The sequence below is a fragment of the Triticum aestivum genome, chromosome 5D (genome assembly GCF_018294505.1).
Source record: "Triticum aestivum cultivar Chinese Spring chromosome 5D, IWGSC CS RefSeq v2.1, whole genome shotgun sequence".
NCBI lineage: Eukaryota > Viridiplantae > Streptophyta > Magnoliopsida > Poales > Poaceae > Triticum > Triticum aestivum.
Window position 1 is genome coordinate 8,597,338 of NC_057808.1, and position 25,942 is coordinate 8,623,279.

General features: G+C 49.0%; 2 protein-coding genes across 2 annotated transcripts; both read right to left on the reverse strand.

Moving 5' to 3' along the window:
• Positions 1-14,364: 14,364 nt before the first annotated feature.
• LOC123119092 (E3 ubiquitin-protein ligase RNF5) lies at positions 14,365-16,439 on the reverse strand. Its single transcript, XM_044538764.1, has 2 exons — positions 16,205-16,439; positions 14,365-15,429 (listed from the first exon to the last, which is right to left on the reverse strand). Exon 2 carries the CDS (start codon positions 15,383-15,385, stop codon positions 14,672-14,674), a length of 714 nt encoding a protein of 237 aa, XP_044394699.1. The 5' UTR covers positions 15,386-15,429; positions 16,205-16,439; the 3' UTR covers positions 14,365-14,671.
• Positions 16,440-17,244: 805 nt separating this feature from the next.
• Positions 17,245-21,650, reverse strand: LOC123125417 (translation initiation factor IF-2-like). Its single transcript, XM_044545913.1, has 5 exons — positions 21,516-21,650; positions 19,772-20,002; positions 18,737-18,783; positions 18,476-18,620; positions 17,245-17,718 (listed from the first exon to the last, which is right to left on the reverse strand). The coding sequence occupies exons 1-5, from the start codon at positions 21,648-21,650 to the stop codon at positions 17,710-17,712; spliced, it is 567 nt and encodes a 188-aa protein (XP_044401848.1). The 3' UTR covers positions 17,245-17,709.
• Between the last annotated feature and the right edge of the window lie 4,292 nt (positions 21,651-25,942).

The following is a 25,942-nucleotide window of genomic DNA, read 5'->3' on the forward strand; positions in this document are numbered from 1 at the left end:
AAAGCCACTTTTCCTCATATGGTTTTAATTGATAATGCAAATGCTACTAACTCGTGTTGTGAGCATGTGCATCTTGTTGAGGAGAATGCAAAGTTGAAGGAGCAACTTGATAAAGGCCTTGTGTCGTGCATACAAGGTGAGAAGAACCTCAACGACCTTTTGAGTAATCAAAAGGAAGTTGTGGCCAAGGAAGGGATTGGGTTCGCACCCAAGTCCAAGAACAAGAAGAAGAATGACAAGGCCAAACGACCTCCTCATCTCAAGAAAACCTTTGTGAAAGAGGGAGAGGGTGCTTCTAAGGAGAAGAAGAACAATGTGAAGGGTGGTGGTACCAAGAAAGGCAATGCCACCCCTTCCAACAAAGCCGGCGACTTTAACCCTTCCTATGTGTTATGCCATGCTAGTGATGGACATGTTTATGAAAAATTTGTTGGTTCTCCTTATGAGTACATTGAATGGTATATTTGGGTTCTAAGACCCTTGTCACTAACATCAAAGGACCCATTACAAAATGGGTACCTAAAACCAAGCATTGATCTCTTGTAGGTGTTTGCTTCCGGTGGGGGATCATGGCTGCTTGATAGTGGAGCTACTAATCATATGACTGGAAGCAAGGACTTGGTGGTGGACGTGCACAAGATTCCATCTATGCCCACCAATGTCGAGTGGGGTGATGCCTCGTCTTCCAAGGTATTGGGTCTTGGCAAGGTTGTCATTTCTCATGATCTCACGACCGAGAAGGTCATGCTTGTTGAGTCCCTTGCATACAATTTACTTTCCGTTCGTCAACTTGCACTTATGGGCTTTGCCACTTTCTTTGATATTGATACCGTGGCCCTCTTGTGGAGCAAGACTCTTAAAGTAGCCTTTGTTGGGCATGTCGAGAACGGTCTCTATGTGATTAACTTCTCGGAGCGACCCACTAAGACCGCAACATGCCTAATGGCTAAAGTTGATGTGGGATGGCTTTGGCATCGCCGTTTAGCCCATGTCAATATGAGATCTTTGCAAAGTCTTCTCAAGGGGGACCATGTCCATGGACTAACACATGTTAGTTTTGCCAAAGGTCGTGCTTGCAGTGCTTGTATTGAAGGAAAGCTACATGAGAAGGCTCACCCTCCCACAACTATCATTTACTCGACGAGGCCTTTGGAGCTCCTTCACTTGTATCTCTTTGGGCCTCCATCCTTTGATAGTCGTGGGGGGAGAAAGTATTGCTTGGTGATTGTGGATGATTACTCAAGATACACTTGGGTATATTTCTTCAAGAGGAAGAGTGAGACCCAACAAACCGTCATTGACTTTGCAAATGAAGCTCAACACCAACACAATGCAAAGATCTTGACGATAAGAAGTGACAACGGCACCGAGTTCAAGAACTACACCTTGGATGAGTTCCTTAGTGATGAGGGGATCAAGCATCAATATTCCGCACCTTACACCCCTCAACAAAATGGTGTAGCGGAGAGGAAGAACCGAACGTTGATGGATGCGGCAAGGACCATGATGGCGGAGTTCAAGTCTCCATACAACTTTTGGGCCGAAGCCATCAACACCGCGTGTCATGCATCCAATCGGCTCTATCTCCGCAAAGGCTTGAACAAAACTCCATATGAGATCCTCACCGGTAACAAGCCCAACCTCAAGTACTTTCGGGTGTTCGGGTGTAAGTGTTTCATTCTCAAGAAAGGTGTTCGTTTGTCTAAATTTGAGGCTAGAGCTCATGAGGGCATATTTGTTGGTTATGCTACAAACTCTCATGATTACCGTGTCCTCAATAAGTCCACGGGACTTATTGAGGAGACGTTTAACATGGAGTTTGATGAGAATAATGGCTCCCAAGTGGAGCAAAGTGGTACTTGTGATGTAGGTGATGAAATTCCTCCCCAAGCCATAAGAAGAATGGGTGTTGGTCATATCCTACCCACTTAGGAACCCCTTGTGGCCAAAGGAGAAGGACAATGTTCCACTCAAGTGGAACCATCACCAACCCAAGACCCACACGCTTCCGAAGAACAAAGTGAAGGCCCTCAACCAAATGAACAAGATCAAGGGCAAGATCAACCTCAAGATGGTGGTGAACCGCCAAGTGATGCCCAAGGTCAAGTTCGCTCCTCCGAGCAAGTTCAAGATTGAAAGAACATGCGGTGCCCCCATGTTTGGTTTTGGTAATTGATGACAATCTCTATGGACTAATGGTTGCCTTGAGTTATATTTGAAGGATTTGTCCATAGGCATTTCTTGAAGTCCATGTGTTGGTTTCAAGGAGTTTATGTGGTGACCAAGGTGTTATTAAGGAATTATCCAAAGATTGGTCATGTGAGAGTTGAGCTTATTGCAAGCATGTCTTGAAGAAGAAGATTGTGTGATCATTCATGTTTACCTTCAAGACATCATCCAAATGAAGAGAGTTGGAAAGAGTCAAGGTTGATCAAGACTAAGTCAAGAGTGAATCAAGTTGATCAACACACAAAGCGCACAAGATGTACCGAGAGGGATCAAGCGATCCCATGGTGTGGTGAGCATTGTCAATTACTTTGTGTACTAACCCATGATCTTCGTGAGAGTTCTTTGTGGGGTTAGGTTGCGGTGTGCAAGTTCAAGTGAAGCATCATGAAGAGATCAAATGCTTGAAGCTTGCCGTCCATTGTGGTGACAATGGACTTGTGAAGATGTTGTGGTGTGCAAGTTCAAGTGAAGCATCATGAAGAGATCAAATGCTTGAAGCTTGCCGTCCATTGTGGTGACAATGGACTTGTGAAGATGTGCGGAAGAGTGGCTCACCCATAGTGGAGCATGGGGGAGCAATCAACTAGTCTTCATCGAGCCAACGCAACCAAGAAAGGTGGTCCAACTTGAGGGAGTCAAGATCGTCATCATCTAGCTCAAGTGGACCATGTGCAAGGAAAAGGTTTGCTCTTGATAGGTTTTCTATTTTACCAGTCTCATGATGGTAGGTGGGAGACCGGGTTATAGGATCGATTGCCGTACTATCAAGGGGGGCTCTCGATGAGTAGCTTGATCGTATCGTTCATAGAGAGCTCAAACCATTGCATCCTTGCATCATCTTTATTAGTTCTTGTTTGGTTCTTCTCTTTGTGAGTTTTGGAGCTTATGGTCATCTTGATGACAAGCTCGAGTTCATCGAAAACGGAGTTCACTCGCATCTTCTATGATGTTTTCGATGTTGGAGGTTATGCCGGTTCTTCTCGGTTGGAGGTTTCACTCCTCTTCTCGGTTGATGCTGCTCGTCTTCCTCTATCCAACAAGCTTGAGTTTGCTCAATTCGGAGCTCATATGCAGAAGTTATGGCAGTTTTGGTTTCCTAGCGGTAGTACCGCGGGCCGGAGCGGTAGTACCGCTTGGGTGCTACAAGCGATAGTACCGCTCCTGAGTGGTAGTACCGCTGGTAGCCCCCAGTCGTAGTACCGCTGCGGTCTCGTGCTAGTACCGCCTCGATTAGAGGGGTCTTTTTCGTGTCGGGTTTTACGGTACTAGCCACAGCAGTGGGGGCCGTTGTACCGCTCGTATGCGGTAGTACCGCCCTGCCACCGCGGTAGTACCGCTCTGGGCCCAGCGGCAGTACCGCGAGGGGGAGCGGTAGTACCGCTTATAGGGGCAAGCGGTAGTACCGCTCTCTGCGGGGCTGAAGTGGGGGTAACGGTTGGATTGTTCCCCCCACTATATAAGGGGGTCTTCTTCCCCATTCTACTTTATCCTTTGAGCTCGTGTTCTTCCCCCATTGTTGACCTTCTTCGAGCTTGGTAACTCTCAATCCCTCCATGGATTCTTGCTAGTTTTGAGGGAAAAGAGAGAGGAGATCTAGATCCACATTTCCACCAATCACTTGCTCCTCTATGTGAGGGGAACCCATTGGATCTAGATCTTGGAGTTCTTGGTGTTCTCCTTCTTGTTCTTCCTCTCATTTTCCTCCCTAGCATTAGTTGCTTCGATGGGATTTGAGAGAGAAGGACTTGGGCACTCCGTGTGCCCTTGCCATTGCATTTGGTGCATCGGTTTGAGTTCTCCACGGTGATACGTGGAAGTTACAAGTTGAGAAGCTTATTACTCTTGGGTGCTTGGTGCCCTTGAGCTTGCTCCTCTTGGGTGCTTGGGCGCCCTAGACGGTTGGTGGTGTTCGGAGCTCAATCATTGTGGTGTAAAGCTCCGGGCAAGCGTCGGGGTCTCCAATTAGGTTGTGGAGATCGCCCCGAGCAATTTGACGGGTTCCGGTGACCGCCCCCAAGGGTTGCCAAAGTGTACGGGTTCGGTGATCGCCCCCAAGGGTTGCCATTTGTACGGGTTCGGTGACCGCCCTCAAGGGTCCCTTAGTGGAATCACGGCATCTTGCATTGTGCGAGGGCATGAGGATATTACGGTGGCCCTAGTGGCTTCTTGGGAGCATTGTGCCTCCACACCGCTCCAAACGGAGATTAGCATCCGCAAGGGTGTGAACTTCGGGATACATCGTCGTCTCCGCGTGTCTCGGTTATCTCTTACCCGAACCCTTTACTTATGCACTTTACTTTGTGATAGCCATATTGTTTCTTGTCATATATCTTGCTATCACTTAGTTGTTTATCTTGCTTAGCATAAGTTGTTGGTGCACATAGGTGAGCCTAGTTGTTGTAGGTTTTGTGCTTGTCAAATTAACCGCTAGGTTTATTCCGTATTTGTTCAAGCCTAAACCGTAATTATTTTAAAGCGCCTATTCACCCCCCCTCTAGGCGACATCCACGATCTTTCAAAGATCAAGAGCAACCTCAAGATCAAGAACAAGCTCTCGACGACGCTCAAGATGATCAAGTTCTGCTCCTCAACTCACCCATGAGGAGGAATTGGAGCGTCGTGCCGCCAAGATTGCTTCTAAGCTCTCCACCAAGGGTCATCTCATGACGAATGTGCTTGGAAGCATTCGAAAGGGGGTAAGCACTCGTAGAAAATTGGCAAACTATTGTGAACATCACACGTTTGTCTCTTGTGTTGAACCCCAAAAGGTCTATGAGGCACTCGAAGATCCGGATTGGCTTAATGCCATGCATGAAGAACTCAACAAATTCGAGTACAACAAGGTGTGGAGATTGGTGCCTAGGCCAACGGGGAATCATAATGTCATTGGAACCAAGTGGATATTCAAGAACAAGCAAGATGCTCATGGGATTATCATTCGCTACAAGGCAAGATTGGTAGCACAAGGCTACTCCCAAGTCGAGGGTATAGACTACGGTGAAACCTTTGCTCCCGTTGCCCGCCTTGAATCCATTCGTTTGTTGATTGCTTATGCTTCTCATCATAACTTTAAGTTGCAACAAATGGATGTGAAGAGTGCTTTTCTTAATGGTCCTATTAATGAGTTGGTATATGTCAAACAACCCCCCCCCCCGGTTCGAGGATCCCTACTTCCCCGATCATGTGTATCAACTCGATAAGGCACTCTATGGCCTTAAACAAGCCCACGTGCGTGGTATAACCACCTTACCGAGTTGTTGCAAGATCGTGGATTTGAAGTTGGGAAAATCGACCCCACTCTTTTTACTAAGAAGGTCAAAGGGGAGTTGTTTGTGTGCCAACTATATGTTGATGATATTATCTTTGGTTCCCCTAACAAAGCTTTCAATGAGGAATTTGCCGCTCTCATGACCTCAAAGTTCAAGATGTCTTCGATGGGAGAGTTGAAGTTCTTTCTCGGATTCGAAGTCAAACAAAGAAGAGAAGGAACCTTCATCAACCAAGCCAAATACACTCAAGACATGCTCAAGAGATTCAAGCTAAGTGATGTCAAGCCAGCTTCCACTCCAATGCCTGTCAAATGCCAACTTGACATAGATCCCAATGGTAAAGCGGTGGATCAAAAGGTATATCGCTCCATGATTGGCTCCTTGCTTTACCTTTGTGCATCTAGACCGGTTATCATGTTGAGTGTGGGAATTTGTGCACGGTTTCAAGCCGCACCTAAGGAAAGCCACTTTGTGGCGGTCAAGCGAATCTTTCGATATTTAGCTCATACCCCAAACTTTGGCTTATGGTACCCAAGAGGAGCAAACTTCAAGCTTGTAGGCTATTCGGACTCAGATTGGGCGGGAGATAAAGTGGATAGGAAGTCCACTTCCGGAGGGTGTCAATTCCTTGGTTGCTCTTTGGTGAGTTGGTCTTCTAAGAAGCAAAGTTGTGTGTCTCTCTCGTCCACCGAAGCGGAATATGTGGCGGCCGGCAGTTGTTGTGCACAACTTCTATGGATGAGGCAAACTTTAAAGGATTACGGTGTCATTTGTGACAAAGTGCCTCTTTGGTGTGATAATGAAAGTGCCATCAAGATTTCTCTCAACCCGGTGCAACACTTCAAGATGAAGCATATTGAGATTCGGTATCACTTCATCCGGGATCATATTAGGCGAGGGGAGATTGAGCTCAACTATGTCAACACTCATGATAACCTTGCAGATATCTTCACGAAGCCCTTGGATGAAGCAAGATTTCGCGAGTTAAGGCATGAGCTAGATATCATTGATTCAAGCAATGTGACTTGAACCCTTGCACACCCCACCTTACTCAACTTGTTATCTTGTTTAGATGTAGGCATGGACGTAGGGGGAGTGTTGTTCTCTCAATGAACTCTCCCTCCCCCCATTATGCATAAATTGATCAAATCTTTCACATTAGCCATTGTTGATGGTACTTGTGCTTCAAAGACGAGTTTTGGTCATGGGCCCAAGGATAATTCTTCGCGGTGCCATACCAATTGACTCAAACATAGGTGGCTCCGGCCACCGCCCTCTCTTTGGAGAGGTTGTGTCGCGTGTTTGGTCCTTGTTGTCTCTTGCGTTTCTTTCTTTGTGTCGTGTCTGTGTTTGAGTTCCCTCGCGTGCGAGTCCTTTGGTGTGTCCGTTTGTGTGTAGGTTGCATTGCAAAGGCTGTTTTCCTCTTATTTTTGCGAAACTTGCATTTTCTTGGGTCTACGGTACTACCGTAGCTTGCCACGGTACTACCGCAGGAGCTGCGCACGGTACTATCACAACCAGCACGGCAGTAATTTTTTACTGCCGTTGGACGAGCGGTACTACCGCCCAGAGTGCGGTACTTCCACCCTAGGCGGTACTACCGCGATGACCCGTGGAACTACCGCGTTGTCGTGAGCGCGTGGAGGTTAAGAGCGGGCAGGGGGAGTTCTGACTCCCACATACCCATTCAACTCCTTTTCCCCACGTCGTCTCTCTCTCTCTCCTGCCCAAGAACGGCGACGGAGGACCTCGCCAGATCTCCGTCTCCGGCCGCTCTCCTCGCATTCCGACCAGTGGGATCGTTCCCCACCTTGCTCTCTTGCCATGGAACAAGGTTTCTCCCCAAATCCCTCTCTTTTCGTCTCGTTGTTTTGTCTCTAGGTTTTTGGGGAGATGCATGTTGTTCTTGAGATTTTAGGCCAAATCTGTGCACGAGTAGGATGTAGGAGAGTTGTAGTGCTGTAGAGATGCTATTTGGTGTGTTGCTACTAGGTAGTTTTGATCAACCGTAGTACCGCTCCATCATCACGGTTGTTCCCAGATCTGATTCATTTCGAATCTAATCCGAGCGGTACTATGCAACTCCCGTACGGTACTACCGCTCTGGCCGCTTTTGCCTCGTACGGTACTACCGCCTCCTCGGAGCGGTACTACTGCGCGCGGCACAGAAGTAAAATTTTACTTCCGCTCTAATCGCGGTACTACCGTGCCATCTCGGCGCGGTACTAAAATGTTAGTTCCGCTTGATGGAGCCGTACTACCGTTGCAATCGAACCTTCCCTATGGCAACTTCCTGATGTTCTCTCTACTTGTTTCATTTGTTTTGTTGTAGTCTTTGCATTGATCCTTCTCGCTTCTCTTGCGTGTTCTTGTGTTGTGTGTCATAGGTGGTGGCTCCGGTTCCAATGTCCGTTGGTCGAACCCTGTTCGCGACACGGGCTTGAAGCACCTGCGCAACCAAGATGAAGCTCTAGAGGGCTCCAATGCCCCCCAACGCAGATCCAAGACCACCACCACCAAGAACAAGGAGCCATCAATGGGCATGGATGAGATACCACTGGCTGAGTTTGTCACTCGGAGGAAGATCAACCCCTATGTGAATCCCCGTGCAAACTTCAGAGGGAATGACATGTTCTGGACCAAGCAGCAGAATCTTATCTATCTGGATGTGATCAAGGACAAGCAGAACCTCTACATGGACATGCACTGGATTGACATGAATCATATGAGGCAAGATAAGCACCGTGACTATTTTGGTGAGGCTTTGGACCTAGTGGAGCAGTTTGGCATTGAGGATGTGATCTCTTTCCACCTGGACTTTGACCCTGAGGTTGTAGCACAGTTCTTTGCTTCGGTCCATTTTCATCCTGATGAGGAATGGAACATGACCTGGATGACCAATGGACAACGGATGACTGCTAAGTGGAAGGACTTCATGGATTTGCTTCAGGTTCCTGATGAGGGGCTCAACACGCCCGTTGGTGTTCGCCCTCATGCCAATCCCGAGTCAGCCAGCAAGAACAAACTTCAGCCCTACTATGTTGAGAAGAAGCTTCCCAGTGGCAAGAAGGCGTGGGTGCTGAACTCATTTCTTGACATCATGCATCGAATCTTCCGCAACTCCCTCTTTCCGCGCATTGGTGACAAGGATAAGGTGCATGCCTATCTCGTGGATATGATGCTCATTTGTGAGGAGGCGCGTCATGCTCAGACGCAACCACTTGATGTCTCACATATCATGTGGTGCGAGCTTCGGTTTGCGGTGTTCAACCGTAAGGTACCCATCTATGGACCTTACCTGTATCTCTTGATCACGAAGACTTGGGAGAAGCTCTATCCCCGGGATGAGTTTGATGCCCCCGACTGGATGATTCGTCATGAGCCCATCAGGCTCCAGATCAAGCCTCAGTGGGCTAACACCACTACCAGTGCTGAGGCAGCGGCTGCTCAGATGGATGTGGATGAGGATGAGATCGAGGTGGAGGACGCTGATGAGGGACAGCTCTGCCGGTTACTCGCCTTCATCTTCTGAGCCTTCTTGGGCTAAGAAGCTGAAGAACAAGATGAAGGCTTTGTTCTGCATGCAGGCCAAGGGCCAGTACAGGTCTCATGTTGCTCAGAAGGAGAGTCGCCGTCGCGACAAGAGGATCTTCAGGATGTTTGGTGAGGAGATATCAAGCGGGTCCGAGAAGCACATCACCCCAGAGGCGGATTGGATGGCGAAGCAGGGCTACAAGTGGATTGATTCTGAGGAGGAGACCATCCCCGCTGCCGAGACCGACGAGGAGCGCGACGCGTGATCGCTTCAGCCTGAGCTACCACCTGTGTCATAGGTGACCTCTCTGCCTTTTTGGTGTCTCGATGCCAAAGGGGGAGAGAGTGTAGGATTTGCGAGTCTTGTGTCGAGTCTTGTGTCGTGTTGTTCGCTTTGTCGCCTTGCTTTCGTTCTATTGGACCTTGTTTGCTTTGGTTTGTTTTGTGCTCCTAAGACCAAGTTCCCCATCATATGGTGTAAGACATATGCACTCTAGCGTATCTTATTGTCTTTCATGCTTAGTAACCCGTGAGCGTATGCTATCTTGTGCCAGTTACTTTATGCTCATAGTTTTATCTTGCCTGCTTGCTTAGTGTTAGGTTCTTTATTGCAAGACATGCCTTGTCTATAAAATATAGGGGGAGTGTTGATCCTAGTATGTGTGCCGTGCAGTCCAAAGCACTTCTCTAGAGTGCACACATCTAGGGGGAGCCCGTCTATATGTTATAGATAGTGGGTTTGCCTATGTTTCATTTCATATCCCTTTGTTCAAATCCCATATTTTCATCAATCCACCAAAAAGGGGGAGATTGTAAGGGCATATTTATCCCTTAGTAGTTTTGGTGATTGATGACAATGCTTTTGCAAACTAATCGTGTGCAGTGAGCATTTCAGATATACCATGTCTAAGCACAGGACGATTTGGTGCCCCTCGGAGCTTATTGAAGACGGCGTTTCTCTACGTTTCTTTCCGGTGGATTTGAGTCGTAGGAAAGCCGTACTATTAAGAGGGGGTCCGCGTTGGAAAGGTTTGGGTGGAATCAACACGTACACGTCTGTTCCTTTTTGCACCACCTTTCCTTTGGCTCTTTGGAGCATCCTCTGTCTCTCCATGTCTCTGCAAAATGAAGGACTCCTAGTGTTGTTGAACTGAGGCATGCGGTAGTACTGCTCCTAGGAGCGGTAGTACCGCAGGCCCTTGCGGTAGTACCGCAGGTGCTCACGGTAGTACCGCTCCCTAGGAGCGGTAGTACCATGGCCTCAGGCCAGGCGTAGCTGCTCGTGCGGCTGTAGGGGCGGATGTAATTTTTTACATCTGCGCCCTACGCGGTAGTACTGCTCCGTTGGCGCGGTAGTACCGTGTGCTCTGGCCAGGCGCAGCAGCATGAGCGAAAGTAGGGGCGGATGTAATTTTCTACATCCGCGCCCTACGCGGTAGTACCGCTCCAGGCTTGCGGTAGTACCATGTCGGATTTTTGCTTAGATCAAAACTCGGCGGAAGTTGTCACTGATGTATTTTTATATGTTTGTGCCTTCCCAGCCTAGACTAGTCCTGCCTTGGGGGCGCGGTAGTACCGCGCTAGCGGTTCTACCGCTTCCTGCCTTAGCGCATCTGGGCTGGTTCTAGCCCCTGCCGTGCCAGCGGTAGTACCGCAGTCCTTCGCGGTAGTACCGCGGGCCCGTGCGGTAGTACCGCATGTTCTGGCCAGGTGCAGCAGCATGAGCGGAAGTAGGGGTGGATGTAATTTTTTACATTCGCGCCCTACGCGGTAGTACCGCTCCAGGCTTGCGGTAGTACCATGTCGGATTTTTGCTTAGATCAAAACTCAGCGGAAGTTGTCACGGATGTATTTTTATATGTCGTGCCTTCCCAGCCTAGACTAGTCCTGCCTTGCGGTAGTACCGCAAGGGGGCGCGGTAGTACCGCGCCAGCAGTTCTACCGCTTCCTGCCTTAGCGCATCTGGGCTGGTTCTAGCCCCTGCCGTGCCAGCGGTAGTACCGCAGTCCTTCGTGGTAGTACCGCGGGCCCGTGCGGTAGTACCGCTTGTATGGTGCGGTAGTACCGCGTGTCGCAGGCTGAGTTGGTGGATAACGGTTGGATTTGTTCTTTCACTATATAAGGGGAGTCTTCTTCTCCAAGTTGACTACCTCTTCCACCCCAAGCTCCATTGTTACTCCAAGCTCCATTCTCGCTCGATCTCTCTCCCTAGCCAATCAAACTTGTTGATTTTCTAGGGATTGGTTGAGGAGGCCATGATCTACACTTCCACCAAGAGAAATCTGATTCCCTCCTTCTAATCCCTTGCGGATCTTGTTACTCTTGGGTGTTTGAGCACCCTAGACGGTTGAGGTCACCGTGGAGCCATATTCCATTGTGGTGAAGCTTCGTGGTGTTGTTGGGAGCCTCCAATTAAGTTGTGGAGATTGCCCCAACCTTGTTTGTAAAGGTTCGGTCGCCGCCTCCAAAGGCACCAATAGTGGAATCACGGCATCTCGCATTGTGTGAGGGCGTGAGGAGAATACGGTGGCCCTAGTGGCTTCTTGGGGAGCATTGTGCTTCCACACCGCTCCAACGGAGACGTACTTCCTCTCAAAGGGAAGGAACTTCGGTAACACATCCTCGTCTTCACCGGCTCCACTCTTGGTTATCTCGTTCCTTTACTTGTGCAAGCTTATCTTGTTTTACATTCCTTGCTTGCTTGTGTGCTTGTTGTTGTTGCATCATATAGGTTGTTCACCTAGTCGCATATCTAGACAACCTACTTTGATGCAAAGTTTAAATTGGTAAAGAAAAACTAAAAATTGTTAGTTGCCTATTCAACCCCCCCCCTCTAGTCAACTATATCGAACCTTTCAGCGTGGTTCAGCAACTCTCCGCTTCAAACCAGCTCACCGAGGAGCGGTGAGTTGCTCCAGGGCGGCACGCGGTGGAGCACGACGGCATGGGCAAAGTTGCTGGTGTGGACGAGGCAGTGTCGTACCGCTCCTTTCGCGCCATCAGCCATCAACGTGCGCAGAACCACGCCCTACCGGCGGAGAAATAAGTCGGCTTCGCGGAGATCAACAATGCGGCCAGCACCTTCGTGGCCGTCATCACTTGGGTCCCACGAAGGCCACTGCCGGCGCGTTGCCGACGTGCATAGCCGGTGTCCTGCACGCTTTGCAGGCCACCATTGTCCCCCGCCCCAAAAACCAACTCTGATTCGTGCTTCACGGAAGCGGAGGCCACTCTATGAGCGACACAGCCAAACATCGGGGAAGCGGAGGCTATTCTTCCCCTCCCGCTGAAGCATATCCCTCTAGGGCATCCGACAGTCCGACGAGCGGGCTGTCGGACATGGGAAAGACATGTCAGCGGAGGGGGCGGGGCTTCATTTTCCGGGGCTCATGGCCGGTTGGAGATGGGGAACGGGCGCTGATGGTCATTTTAGTCTAGGTTTAGAGTCCGGTCTAGTTGTAATATGTCTAAATATAATGAATTTGCTCTGATTTAGATGAAAAGCATCTGGTTTTATGTAAAACTCATCCGGGATGTGAATAAATATTGTCTGGTTTGTTTGAGTTTGAATCAAATTTGTTCATTTTCGTTAAATATTTGAAAAAAATGTAACCTGCCATATACGGCTAGCTTTGGATGGCCGGCTCCAGCATCAGTGTTCACGGACTGAACCCCTGTACGCGGACGGATGCGGGAACAAATTTGCAGGTCAATGTTGGAGATGCCCTAAGACGGTTTTGTCAAGGGTGATCGACTCAGGGCCCGTTGTTTTGAAAGGAAATTTATGAGCAATTAGATCAACCTTGTGAAAACAAAACAGTGAGATGAACAATATAATGTCATTAACAATTATCTGCTCTTTTACAGTTGTAAGGATTTGAGTTTGGAGTCTGTTTCTTCTGGTGTGTGTAGCCTAGAGTCTACGATAATGGCCAACGTTTTCCGCCAAGGCTGAACTAGCTTGAGCGATGAAATTTCATGGTTTTTTGTATTTTCTAAGAACGAATTACTCTATCCATTTTTATTTACTCAACATGTTAGGTTTGACCTAAATCAAACTGTATAAAGTTTGACCAAGTTTATGCAAAACAATCTAGAATTTCACAAAAAAATGGTATGAAAATGTGTATTGAATGATGATTTTAATAGTATTGATTTGGTATAGCAGATGTTGTTGTTTTTATATAAACTTGGTCAAAATTTAGAAAGTTTGACCCGAGACAAAGCTAATATGAAAAGTAAATAAAAAAAAGGAAGTACAAGGGTACATTTGTTACTAGGCCCGGGGTCATGGCCATAGCTGCCCTAGGCCCGTCTCCGCGACATTGTCTTGGAGGGTTTCCTGGCCGATGACCGGGCCTCCCTTGCTGATCTTGCATGATCACTTTTGCGTTGCGGATCGTCGTTCTTGAGGCGATGTAACATGGGGTTCGTTAGAAATTATGCAAGAAACCGACCAATATTTGGAAACTGACATGATTGTGCCTCCTAAAGTAAAGAATTTCTGGTAAACTTAAGATGCTCAAGCTATTTGAAAATTGTGGGAGAACTGGTACATTGTTCTTCTTCGGATCAGGGAGCCAAGTGCTCATTTTCAGGTTTTTTAAGCTGAAATTCGTACCATTACTGCTACTGTATTACTCCGTGAACTTCAAATTTGTCCTGGAGGTTGCTGGCTCCTGGCTGAAAACAAGAACAGATCCTTCTGATGCTGGCCCAGACTCCAGAGGTCTCCCAACCATGAACCAGATAACCTATCCTTCCAATTCCAAAGCATCATGGCTTGCAGTATACACCATCTACCTTCACATCATACAAGTGGCACCGAGCAGGCTAACTGAGTATCTATCAGGCCTCCCAGGCAATGCAACAGGACTCGCAACATCGACGACAGATCCCCATATGTTCAGACTACTGGAAGATGCACCTGAACCGCGTCAACATGACTGATTCGGCCCGGAATCATAAACCATCGACTGTAAAATCAAACCTCTTTATCAGCAGAGAGAGAAGAATGTGCCAGTTCTCCTTCTAACACGGGCACCAACATGGTTGTTGGTTTCCAGACAAGATGCAGTTAGCAAGTTACTGACATCACCTTATATAGATTGACTCTAAATGGCAGCACACCCCCACTCATTTTGACAGTCAAACCAAAATTATACTCCAAATAGATAAAGAAGGTAAGAATCCATCAGTATTCTAACATGAACACTGACATGACGGAGTTACAGCCATCGTCGCAAAGCATGTTAACATAGGGTACAGAAGAGGAAGAAAAGACATGGACTCCAAATAGCTGCACACACACCCCACTCACTTGGGACAGTCGAATCAAAATTACACATGATATATAATTGGTCTGGTACATCCACTCCAAACAGAGGTTTCCCAAATCATCCGCGAATCAGCGCGAAACTACTACGGTACACATGCGCCCCCCCACAGGACCGCGTCTAAATAGCACATATATACAGGAGTTCTATGAACACTTTCGCTCAAAACGCACCACTCGGATTTAGACCGGGGCTTTGTATGGGGGGGCCAAGGTAATGCACACAACATCTGAGAAGTATCACGACAATCGTTGTTTCTCTTATTATGACGGTGACAAATGACAATGGTGGGAACCGACGAACCTAGAATGTGATGAGGCTTGCGATCACGAGAAAGCCAACCAGGATGAGCAGCGCCTTGAGGTACACGTCCGCCTGCTGCTGCTGCTGCTGCTGCCCGGGCGGCGCGTGCCGGGGGGCGGCGGCGTGGGCGTGCCCGCCATGGAAAGCATGCCCGTGGCCATGGCCATGGCCGTACCCATAGGGAAACCCGGCAGGCTGCCCGTACGCGGCCGCGTCCGGGAATCCATGCACCTGGAAGCTCAGCAGCGGGAACAGGCCGCCGAACGCGGCCGAGAAGGTGTAGTTCCCCCACCGCGCGTTGGCCAGAGGGACGCCCCCTCCCCCCATGAACCAGGGGTTAGGGTTCGCATTAGGGAAGTGGTTGTTGGGATCTGCCTGCGGGGCCGTGGCAGGCCGCTGCCCGGTCGGCCGGTTGGGGATCTCGGCCCCGGCCGGCACGCCCTTGGACCTGGGGTCGACGCGGTCCTTGCCGCGGCCGTAGAGCGGGACGAGCTTGTCCTCCTCGACGACGGCCTTGCAGACGGGGCACTCGGGCGAGTGCGAGTGGATGTGCAGCCACTTGTAGAGGCAGGGCCAGCAGAAGAGGTGGCCGCAGAGCGTGACGATGGGCTCCTGCGGCAGCTCGAAGCATATGTTGCACTCGAAGCTGCCCCCGCCGTCGCCAGCCACGCTGCTGCCGCTGCCGCTCGTGGACTCCCCCACGTTGGCCGCCATGCTGGCTGGGCTTCAGTCGCTCGCCAGGAACCACCCTCGACGAGCTGCAACGGATCAAATGGCTATGATCATCAGCAACTCAACAACACAGAGCAACCAAACAGCTTGTAAATTGCAGCGCATCTCAAAGGCGAAACGCACATTAAAAGTAAGACTAGCCAGATGTGCAGCTATCTTGTCAAGCAAGGATCGAATCGCTGACAAATCTATCTATGTATGTACCAAAGTAAGGCTAGCCAGATGTGGAGCTATCTTGTGAAGCAATGATGGAATCCCTAACAAATCTATCCACGGGTAGAGGTTTACAAGTCAGATTTCTGTGTAGATTCGTGACAGCAATAAGCAACCAGGTTTGTCATAATAAGGATGCTCAAACAAGGAATGAATGAGAGCGACTAGCAGAAGTAGCAACTTGAATCTAGTCGACGCATTGGGGGAAAAGAAAAACAACCCCAACCCTCCCCTTTCGGGCAGGGACACGGCAGCTACGAGATCTGGAGCTCGGCCACCCGCCAGCACGCGCAGGCAGGACTTGGGAGAAAACTAGGCTAGACTAAACCGTCAGCGGCGGCGGCGGCGGCACGGGCAGGCAGACAGGCTAGGCGGGCGAGAACTAGGGCCAGAAGCTCTGTCCCCCGAGCCCGGCGACGGGGACGGGCCCCGCGCAAGGAGGCGCCCGGCGAGCCGCGACGAGCGAGGCCGAGGAACCGGGCAGATCCGAATCGGGAGGCACGCCGAGGCGGCCGCGATCTGGCGCGGAGACGAGGGCCGCGAGGAGGCGCGGGGGGCGGATCAGGGGGAGAGGGTGGGACTGCTTACCGGCGGCGAGGAGACGGCGAGGCGCCTCCCTCCGGCGGTGCGAGAGGAGCGGACGAGAAGCTTCGGGGAACAAGTGGGGGAAGGAAGATGAAGATGACAAGGAGAGTATGAATATGAATAGGCGACTAGTCGCTCCCTCTCCCTCTCGCTGCCTGCGATGCGAGTTATTAATTGTTTCTGACTTTGGTCAAAGCCGAGTTAATTAGTCCTAACGGCGACCAATTGCTTTTGCTCGAACCAGCAATTGCTTTTGCTGGAATCGGCCAAGGATTTTGCTTCATCCAATGGATGGTGCTGCAATAAATTTTTGCTGCCTTGATTTTTTTGCTGGAACCGGCCGGGTGCGATGAGCAGCACATGTTTCAGAGAATACTGACGCGAGGAGGAAGAAAAAAAGGCGCCCGCGAGGGTGAATCATGCGGTATGGGATGCGCGTATCAGGCGGCTGGGGCGCGACCGGCCGAAACTTCGGGCCGGCGCGCCGGCGCCTATCAGCGCCCTAAAAAACGTGAGAGATCAAAACTCCATGCAAGAAACAAAAAAGGTGAATAATCAGAATTTCTGTGGAGAGAAAACTGAATGAAAAGAACAGGCGGCAAGCATGCATGTGCGCCCGAAACGTGTTTTGTGTGGAAACAAAGCTACGTACTACGTAGGGATGTCAACCGGATCCCGTTTAATCCCGTTTAAAGTCCACTTATGATATGATAGTTCGAAAAGGTTTTTTGTTTGTTTGAGGAAAATGAACTATCAAGCTAGCAAAAACTAACTAAACAGGAATGCGGACGCCATTTATTTGCCACTTACATCCAGAGTACCACGTACACGGAAGAACAGTGGCCGTCTGATCTGCTCCTCCACCAAACCTCGCATACACACCTAGTAGTAGTAGGTTAGTTAATGGTTAGTCCCTATCACTAATCAATTTGCCAACTCAAGCCCTTGCTTTCTGACCGCAAACCCTGCCAACCCAATTATCGTTCATCCCCTAACCACCACTTCCCCTTCATCCCAACGTAAGCCATAACAATTCCAAGAAGAAAATAAATGGGTGATGTGACTGATGTAGAAAAGAAAGTCAAATGTGCGCTCAGCAGAGTAGTACACACAAAATTCAAACATTATTAAACCACTGTCTCGAGATATCAGCAACAGAGGATTGATTATTCACCTCTCAATGCGAAATACTTTGATCCTTTCTTTCTTTCTTTCTTTCAGGGGAAAGAACAAACAAGCACCAAGTCACATCATTCGACGTCGAACCCCTTCTCCTGGAGCTCCTGCACCACCTCGTTCCGCATCCGGAACCACAGCTTCCGCGCCTCCTGGTCAAACTTCTTGGACTGCAGCTGCTTCTGCATGTTGTCCGAGTCCATGTTGGCGTCCGCGAACCCCTTGGGCCCGATCGTCGTGCCCAGGGCGCCCCCGCTCTTTATGAACTCCTCCACCGCCTCCTCGTCGCCCGGGTACGGGAACTCCCTGCGCTCGTACAGATGCGCCATCTCCTACTCTTCCTGGGGAAATGATTTGGAAATAGAATTTTAGAAACAAGAAATATAAAACTCAACATTCAGTGAAAAGGAAGACAAGCATTGGCGAAAACGAGTGCTCAGGGCTGTTTTCAACAACCTTGCAGAAGAGAGATTCACCTCCTCTGAGTGATCACTATGGATGATCATATGTCACCAAGCGTGCCACATTTGGTGACGCATCATATAACCCGATAGAATTTAAGTTCCTTTTCATATTAGTCTCATGTTTTCAGTGCTCAACGTGACATGTAAGAAGTCCTTACTAGAAGTTGATATTGGACGACCGAAAATGTGAACTATTTCAGAAAAACCTAACGAGGCATATGAAATATTTGCAGACAAAATATAATCCCCGCATAAAGGTTGTCTGAACTGCATCTCATAAACATAATACAAGCGTCTAATATGCTGCTGCCTATGCTTTAATCAGCAACCAGTTATGGCAGTTCACGGATGCAAATCAGTTCTAGTCTATGTATGCTGCTCCAGTCAATTGTGTGAGCGTCTCATACAATGAAATTGTAGAATGGGTGCTGCTGGATCAATTCATGTCTTAGGTCACAGTATGCACTGTATGGACATTATCTGTTGCAAGTTCTGAACCAAAACACCAAAAACTAAACATACAGCAGGATGAACTTATTTGTACTGAACACATATCTTGCAGCAAAACAAAAGGCCTCAGCAATTCATGTCTGCCCCATCCAAGAAATAAATTAAAGGTCACCACCGCCCATACCTTGGGCCGTGGCTTGAGCGTCCACCAGCCAAGCGGCGATGTCTCATTCCAGAACCACGCGGCGCCAAAAAGCGCGTATGTGCATAGCATGCCCTTGCCCATCTGCTTAAAGAAGTAGGCATCCCCCTTCTCAAAACCCAGCCTCCTGAACCCCACAAATCAACAAGAACAGAGACATCATCAAGAATCAATCGGTTCACAAACCAATGAGAACTGTAGAGAGGACGAGCCAGCTATGGAAGGCTAGTCGAACTCGCTTACTTCAGAAGCCGATCGGCCTGGGGGAAGCTGCGCAGCATCGTGCTCACCTGCAGGAAAGGGCAAAAGTGAAGGGGTTTTCAATGCAGCATTTCCGTCAAACAGGTATGCTAATATAACGTAGGAACATGTTTGATACTCAGAGACTTCAAAGATTTACACCTGAACTGAGCATTGTAAAAAAAGAAAACAATCAATACCAATTACAAAATATAATTCACCCAAGAGTTGCAGAAGTGGTTATGGTTTTGGACATATATATGATTAGGCCTGTGCATTCTGCTAATTCAGTTAGTTCGTTTAGGAAGATATATTATCAAAACTTTGGCAAATGCGATATAATATGAAAATACAGTTCAGTTTCAGTATGTACTACCTCTGTAACTAAAATATAAGACATTTTTGCAATTCAACTTGAACTGCAAAAATGTCTTATATTTAGTTACAGAGGTCCCCGGTTCGAATTCCACAGAAACAAAACCACCCGACTTTCTGCGGCAGGCTCGGTACAAGAAAACATAGCTGTATTTGAGAGCAGAGCATGCCGCCGGGTTCAAGGCACGCATCACAGGATGCAAAAACGAAGCCTTCAAACGCTCATCGTGGAGAAGGCGCCTGCCATGCCACATTCCGACATTCGCCTCAACACGATCGCCGCACCCATGACGCATAACAGCACAATCTGTTTCAAGTTTCATTTCTCAGTGGTCTTTGAGGCATAACCGCAAACAGGACATGTGCATGGCAGCCACACAGGCGGAGCTAGGCAACAATTGTCTGTCGCTGGTTGTTGAAACAACAGCCGCATTTCTCACAGAACAGAACTAGACAGGCAGAATTGCACAATAACAGCAACGAAGCTACGGGTTTGGTGAGATATTTCATATTAGCCGCAGGTCGAGAAATGCCCCCAAAACTCCACGCATCCGCGGAAGCCAAGCGAAATCGTTAGCAAGCGCATCGACGTCGATCGAGGTATGCTGGAGCACCAGCAGTGAGCGGTGAAATGATTAAGGTTAGTGGTGATGGACTCGTTACCTGTGTAGCGGCTTTGCCAGAAGGGGCAGGGAGCGGCGAGCGGGGAGCGCCGGCGGCCGTTGGGCGTCGGGGAGCCGGGGGCGGGCGAGCGCCAGATGGCCGGGCGAAGCCGGAGGCGAGGCAGCGACGGAGTGACGGCAAGGCCAGTGAGCGTGCCGCCGCCGGCGAGGTCGTGACGGGGTCGTGGGTCGTGGGCCGGTTGGGGCTCGCTGTTGCTGGGCTGCTGGGCCGCTTGCACAACAAAATGGAAGGCCGAGTTCGTTTTGTTCACCGAAATCACTGGTTAGAGTGCACTCCCCCTCAAAAAAAAGAAAAAAAGAGAGAGAGTGCACTCTTGCAAAAAAAAAAGCACTCTTGCAAAGGTGAAAAAAAGCCTACCCTTGTTGTGATAAGTGGGGTTGAGCGACATTGGTTGCAACCTAAGAGTTTTGCGGTTTTTTTAGATTTATTTTTCCAAGACGTTTTATCTCTTGAACCGTGCATCCACCACTCATCGTTGGGTTTCTCAAGTCGAGATTTTCGAAACTAGATCACATGTGAATAAGCTTCAGACGGATTTTTTTCAAAAAAGGGAACAACTAAAAACCTGGGAAAAAAGAAGAAGAAAAAAACAAAAAACCAGAAATAAAACCTTAAAAACAAAAACTAGAAGCGCAGTTGTGCTTTTTCACCTTTTCTGGAAGCAGATGTGCGCTTCACGCGGAAACACAATTGTGCTTTTCCATCTTTTCGGGGAGCAAAGGTGTGCTTCACGCAATCACGCGGAAGCCCAGCTGTGTGTTTCACTTTTTGAGAAGCACAACTATGTTTCCCACGAAAGCGTAGTTGTGTTCTTCACTTTTCCGGAAGCACAACAGCGCTTCACAAAAGAGCACAACTGTAAATTTAGGAAAACCCAAGCAAAATCCAAAAAATCGAGAAAAACCAAAAAAAAAACCTTATGAAAAAAAACTGATCCCACAGGTGCGCGCAACGTGACACATGGCGCGCTAGGGTGCTTCCCACGATGTGCGCTGGAGCTGCCCCCGAATGGCCAGGTACCCCTAAGTTAGTTACTCCCCCTTTTCCCCTTTTGGTTTAAGCTAACTACTGAATATTTTTGTTTTTTTACTGAGTAAGAGAAAAAGGGTTTCTTCCGCTTTGTATTACAAAGCAACCATCCGATACAACCAACGATAGGGGCTGGGGCGGAAACAACACAAACACGCCCAAAAGAAAGGAAAGAGAAAAAAGAAAAGAAACAAATGCCGATAACGGCGGATCGACAAAAACGACGAAGCCTCGTGACCGTTGCGTCCACCGGAAATCGCCCACCAAGCTCCGAGACTCCGAAGTGCCGGTACCAATCAACACCTCCAAGAAGGGACGCGACGATGACGACACTGCTGCCAAGGGTTTCCCCCGGTACGCGGCGAGGAGAGACGAAGGGTAGCCCCGACGCCCTCCAGGAAGGTCCGGCGGCACCCTCAGGCGCCACCGCGTCGGTGTCAGCCAAGCCAACAGGGATTTCTCCCGATCCCAGCCTCTACCTCAGGCACTACGGAGCTCGCCACCAAATCGACCACCACCATGCGCCAACACAGACACGAAGCTTCCCACGCTGTCTCACCACGGCACCGCGGAGATGGTCTGCACAACGAAGAAGAGGAGCCGGGACTAAGGCAGCATCACCGTCGGCATACGGGAGGGCCCCACCTCCACCGTCCACGACGGTAGCCGACCGGACGCCATAGCAGGAGCCTACCGGGCCCGTGGCCCCACAGGCCTGGCCGGGCCCTCCAAGGCCCGGACAACTCCCGCCTCCGCGCAGCAGCTGGCACGCCGTCGGCGCCGCTGTCCCAGTCCAAGCCGCTCCCCTGCCTCCCCATACAGAGAGCATGGCGGTCGCGCCGGAGCCGACCCGCAAGGACCTAGAAGGGACCCTACGGGCCCAGATCTGGGCCGGGGACGAGCCACCGGCCAGCCAGCACCACCGGACCGCCCCGCCGCCAAGAGGCGGCACCACCACGGCGAGCGCCGCCGGCCTCCACACCAGGACGCCGGACCGCCACCGGACGAGGCGCACCGTCGCCGGCCATCACCGCCCGAGCAGGGGAGGGCCGCGTGCGGGGAAGGGCATGCCCACTGCCGCCAACATTGAAAAGATGAAGCTTATGAGGCACCCTTAATTCCATTTTTTGTAGTTTTCTTTTATAAACTAAACTAGTGATAAAACAAGAAACAAAAAGATTCGATTGCAAGATCTAAAGATATACCTTCAAGCACTAACCTCCCCGGCAACGGCGCCAGAAAAGAGCTTGATGTCTACTACGCAACCTTCTTCTTGTAGACGTTGTTGGGCCTCCAAGTGCAGAGGTTTGTAGGACAGTAGCAAATTTCCCTCAAGTGGATGACCTAAGGTTTATCAATCCGTGGGAGGCGTAGGATGAAGATGGTCTCTCTCAAGCAACCCTGCAACCAAATAACAAAGAGTCTCTTGTGTCCCCAACACACCCAATACAATGGTAAATTGTATAGGTGCACTAGTTCGGCGAAGAGATGGTGATACAAGTGCAATATGGATGGTAGATATAGGTTTTTGTAATCTGAAATTATAAAAACAACAAGGTAACTAATGATAAATGTGAGCGTAAACGGTATTGCAATGCTAGGAAACAAGGCCTAGGGTTCATACTTTCACTAGTGCAAGTTCTCTCAACAATAATAACATAATTGGATCATATAAATATCCCTCAGCATGCAACAAAGAGTCACTCCAAAGTTACTAATAGCGGAGAACAACCGAAGAGATTATGGTAGGGTGCGAAACCACCTCAAAGTTATTCTTTCTGATCGATCTATTCAAGAGTCCGTAGTAAAATAACATGAAGCTATTCTTTCTGTTCGATCTATCATAGAGTTCATACTAGAATAACACCTTAAGACACAAATCAACCAAAACCCTAATGTCACCTAGATACTCCAATGTCACCTCAAGTATCCGTGGGTATGATTATACGATATGCATCACACAATCTCAAAATCATCTATTCAACCAACACAAAGAACTTCAAAGAGTGCCCCAAAGTTTCTACCGGAGAGTCAAGACGAAAACGTGTGCCAACCCCTATGCATAGGTTCATGGGCGGAACCCGCAAGTTGATCACCAAAACATAGATCAAGTGGATCACGTGATATCCCATTGTCACCACAGATAAGCACGGCAAGACATACATCAAGTGTTCTCAAATCCTTAAAGACTCAATCCGACAAGATAACTTCAAAGGGAAAACTCAATCCATTACAAGAGAGTAGAGGGGGAGAAACATCATAAGATCCAACTATAATAGCAAAGCTCGCGATACATCAAGATCGTATCACCTCAAGAACACGAGAGAGAGAGAGAGAGAGAGAGATCAAACACATAGCTACTGGTACATACCCTCAGCCCCGAGGGTGAACTACTCCCTCCTCGTCATGGAGAGCGCCGGGATGATGAAGATGGCCACCGGTGAGGGATCCCCCCTCCGGCAGGGTGCCGGAACAGGGTCCCGATTGGTTTTTGGTGGCTACAGAGGCTTGCGGCGGCGGAACTCTCGATATATTCTGTTCCCCGATGGTTTTAGGGTATATGGATATATATAGGCGAAAGAAGTCGGTCAGGGGAGCCACGAGGGGCCCATGAGGGTGGAGGGCGCGCCCAGGGGGCGGCGCGCCCCCTGCCTCGTGCCTTCCTCGTTGCTTCCCTTATGTACACTCCAAGTCTTCTGGATTGCTTACGTTCCAAAAATAACTCTCCCGAAGGTTTCATTCCGTTTGGACTCCGTTTGATATTCCTTTTCTGCGAAACACTGAAACAAGGAAAAAAAATAGAAACCGGCACTGGGCTCTGGGTTAATAGGTTAGTCCCAAAAATAACATAAAAGTTTTTAGTAAAGCCCATAAACATCCAAAACAGATAATATAATTGCATGAATACTTCATAAATTATAGATACGTTGGAGACGTATCAAGCATCACGCGACCGAGGACCGGCGGCGGGAGGAGAGAGGGACGCGGGGGGAGCTGGAGGAGCATCGTGGAAGGGCCCCCGGCCGCCTTGCTCAGGGAGGCGGCGCGGGGGTATGGGGGAGAGGAGGGGGTGGGGGTAGGAGAAGGGGAACGGGAGGGGGAAGGGGCGGGCGGCTTCGGCGGGGGAACCCTAGGGGCGGGGGAGCGGGGAGCCTTTTTACTGAGTAAACCGGGTTAGTATTGATACATTTCTCTCGTTTGGCTTAGATCAAGTGCATATCTACTCATCTAGTAAATCCGAGCTATGTGTTGTTTTGGATTTCCATGACATGGCTCAAAACCCCATATGAGCCGATTACCTAGATTCTGTTTCTCGGTCCAATATCATTACGGGACACACTCTCTTATAGATGATAGGGCTATACCTTACTTTAATTGGTGTAAATTTCACGTGCTCAAACCCAACAATCCAAGCGGGATAAAGGGAGAGGAAGGTTTCACCAATCCCTGCCGATAGATCGACAATTCCCAATGCAACATGTTCATGCGGCATGTTGGATGAGATTTCAATAGTAGGAGAAGTGTTATTTTTAGAAGTTTCTTATGTCTCAGTAGCACATATATCCGGCTATTTTTTCACACTGACATATCGAAAACGACAATAGAGAGACGCACGTCGCCCCTACAAAAGACCATTGATGCAAGGAGAAAGGTATCAACGATGATGAGGATGTGTTGAGCAAGGCGGTGAAACATGTGGATGCGTGAAATTTGGATGGCTCGGTGCAGGGGAGTGATGATCCACAAGTATAGGCGATCAATTGTAGACCTTTCGATAAGAGTGTTGAATCCAACGAGAAACAAAAGGAAATGACAAGCGGTTTTCAACAAGATGTTGTCTGCAAGCACTGAAATTATTGGGTAACAGATAGTTTGGTACCAAGGTAATTCGTAACGAGTAACAAATAGCAAAAGTAATAATATGTGCAGCAAGATAGCCCTATCCTTCTTATGGAAAATAATAGGCCGGAACATTCTCTTATATTAAGCAAAGCGTTCTTGAGGACACATGGAAATCTATACACTTTTATCATGTTTGTTTGGTTCGCGTTCGCTACTTTGATAATTTGATATGTGGGTGGACCGGTGCTTGGGTGTTGTTTTTATTTAAACAAGCCTCCCACTTATGATTACCCCCTCTCGCAAGCATCGCAACTACTAAAGAAGAATTAAGATAAATCTAATCATATAATGAAACATATGGATCCAAATCAGCCTCTTACGGACTAGCGCATAAACTAGGGTTTAAGCTTCTGTCACTCTAGCAACCCATTGTCTAATTACTACTCCACAATGCCTTCCCTTAGGCCCAAAGATAGTGAAGAATCTGTTGGGTAACGTAGCATGTAATTTCAAAATATTTCCTACGATCATGCAAGATCTATCTAGGAGATGCATAGCAACGAGAGGGGGGAGAGTGTGTCCACGTACCCTCATAGACGGAAAGCGGAAGCGTTTGACAACGCGGTTGATGTAGTCGAACTTCTTCACGTTCCGACCGATCAAGCACCGAACGTACGGCACCTCCGAGTTCTGCACACGTTCAGGCCGATGACGTCCCTCGAACTCTTGATCCAGTAGAGCGTCGAGGAAGTAGATGAGTTCCGTCAGCACGACGGCGTGGCGACGGTGATGATGAAGTTATTCACGCAGGGCTTCGCCTAAGCACTGCGAGAATATGACCGGAGGCGTAAACTGTGGAGGGGGCACCGCACACGGCTAAGAAACAATGTTGTGTGTTCTAGCGGTGCCCCCCCCCCCACATATATATAGGTGGGAGGGGGAGGGAGCAGCAGGAGGCGCGCCCCAAGTAGGAGGAATCCTACTTGGGGCCTAATCCTATTCAGCCTCCCCCTTTCCATGTTTTCCGGAGGGAGAAGGAAAGAGGAGGGGGAGAGAAGGAAATGGGACTCCGAACAACATTCGGTCATCAAATCACATAACTCATGCAATATAAAATCGTTATCAAACGTTAAGCGTGCGGACCCTACGGGTTGGAGAACTATGTAGACATGACCGAGACACCTCTCCGGTCAATAACCAATAGCGGAACATGGATGCTCATATTGGCTCCCACATATTCTACGAAGATATTTATCTGTCAAACCATAATGACAACAT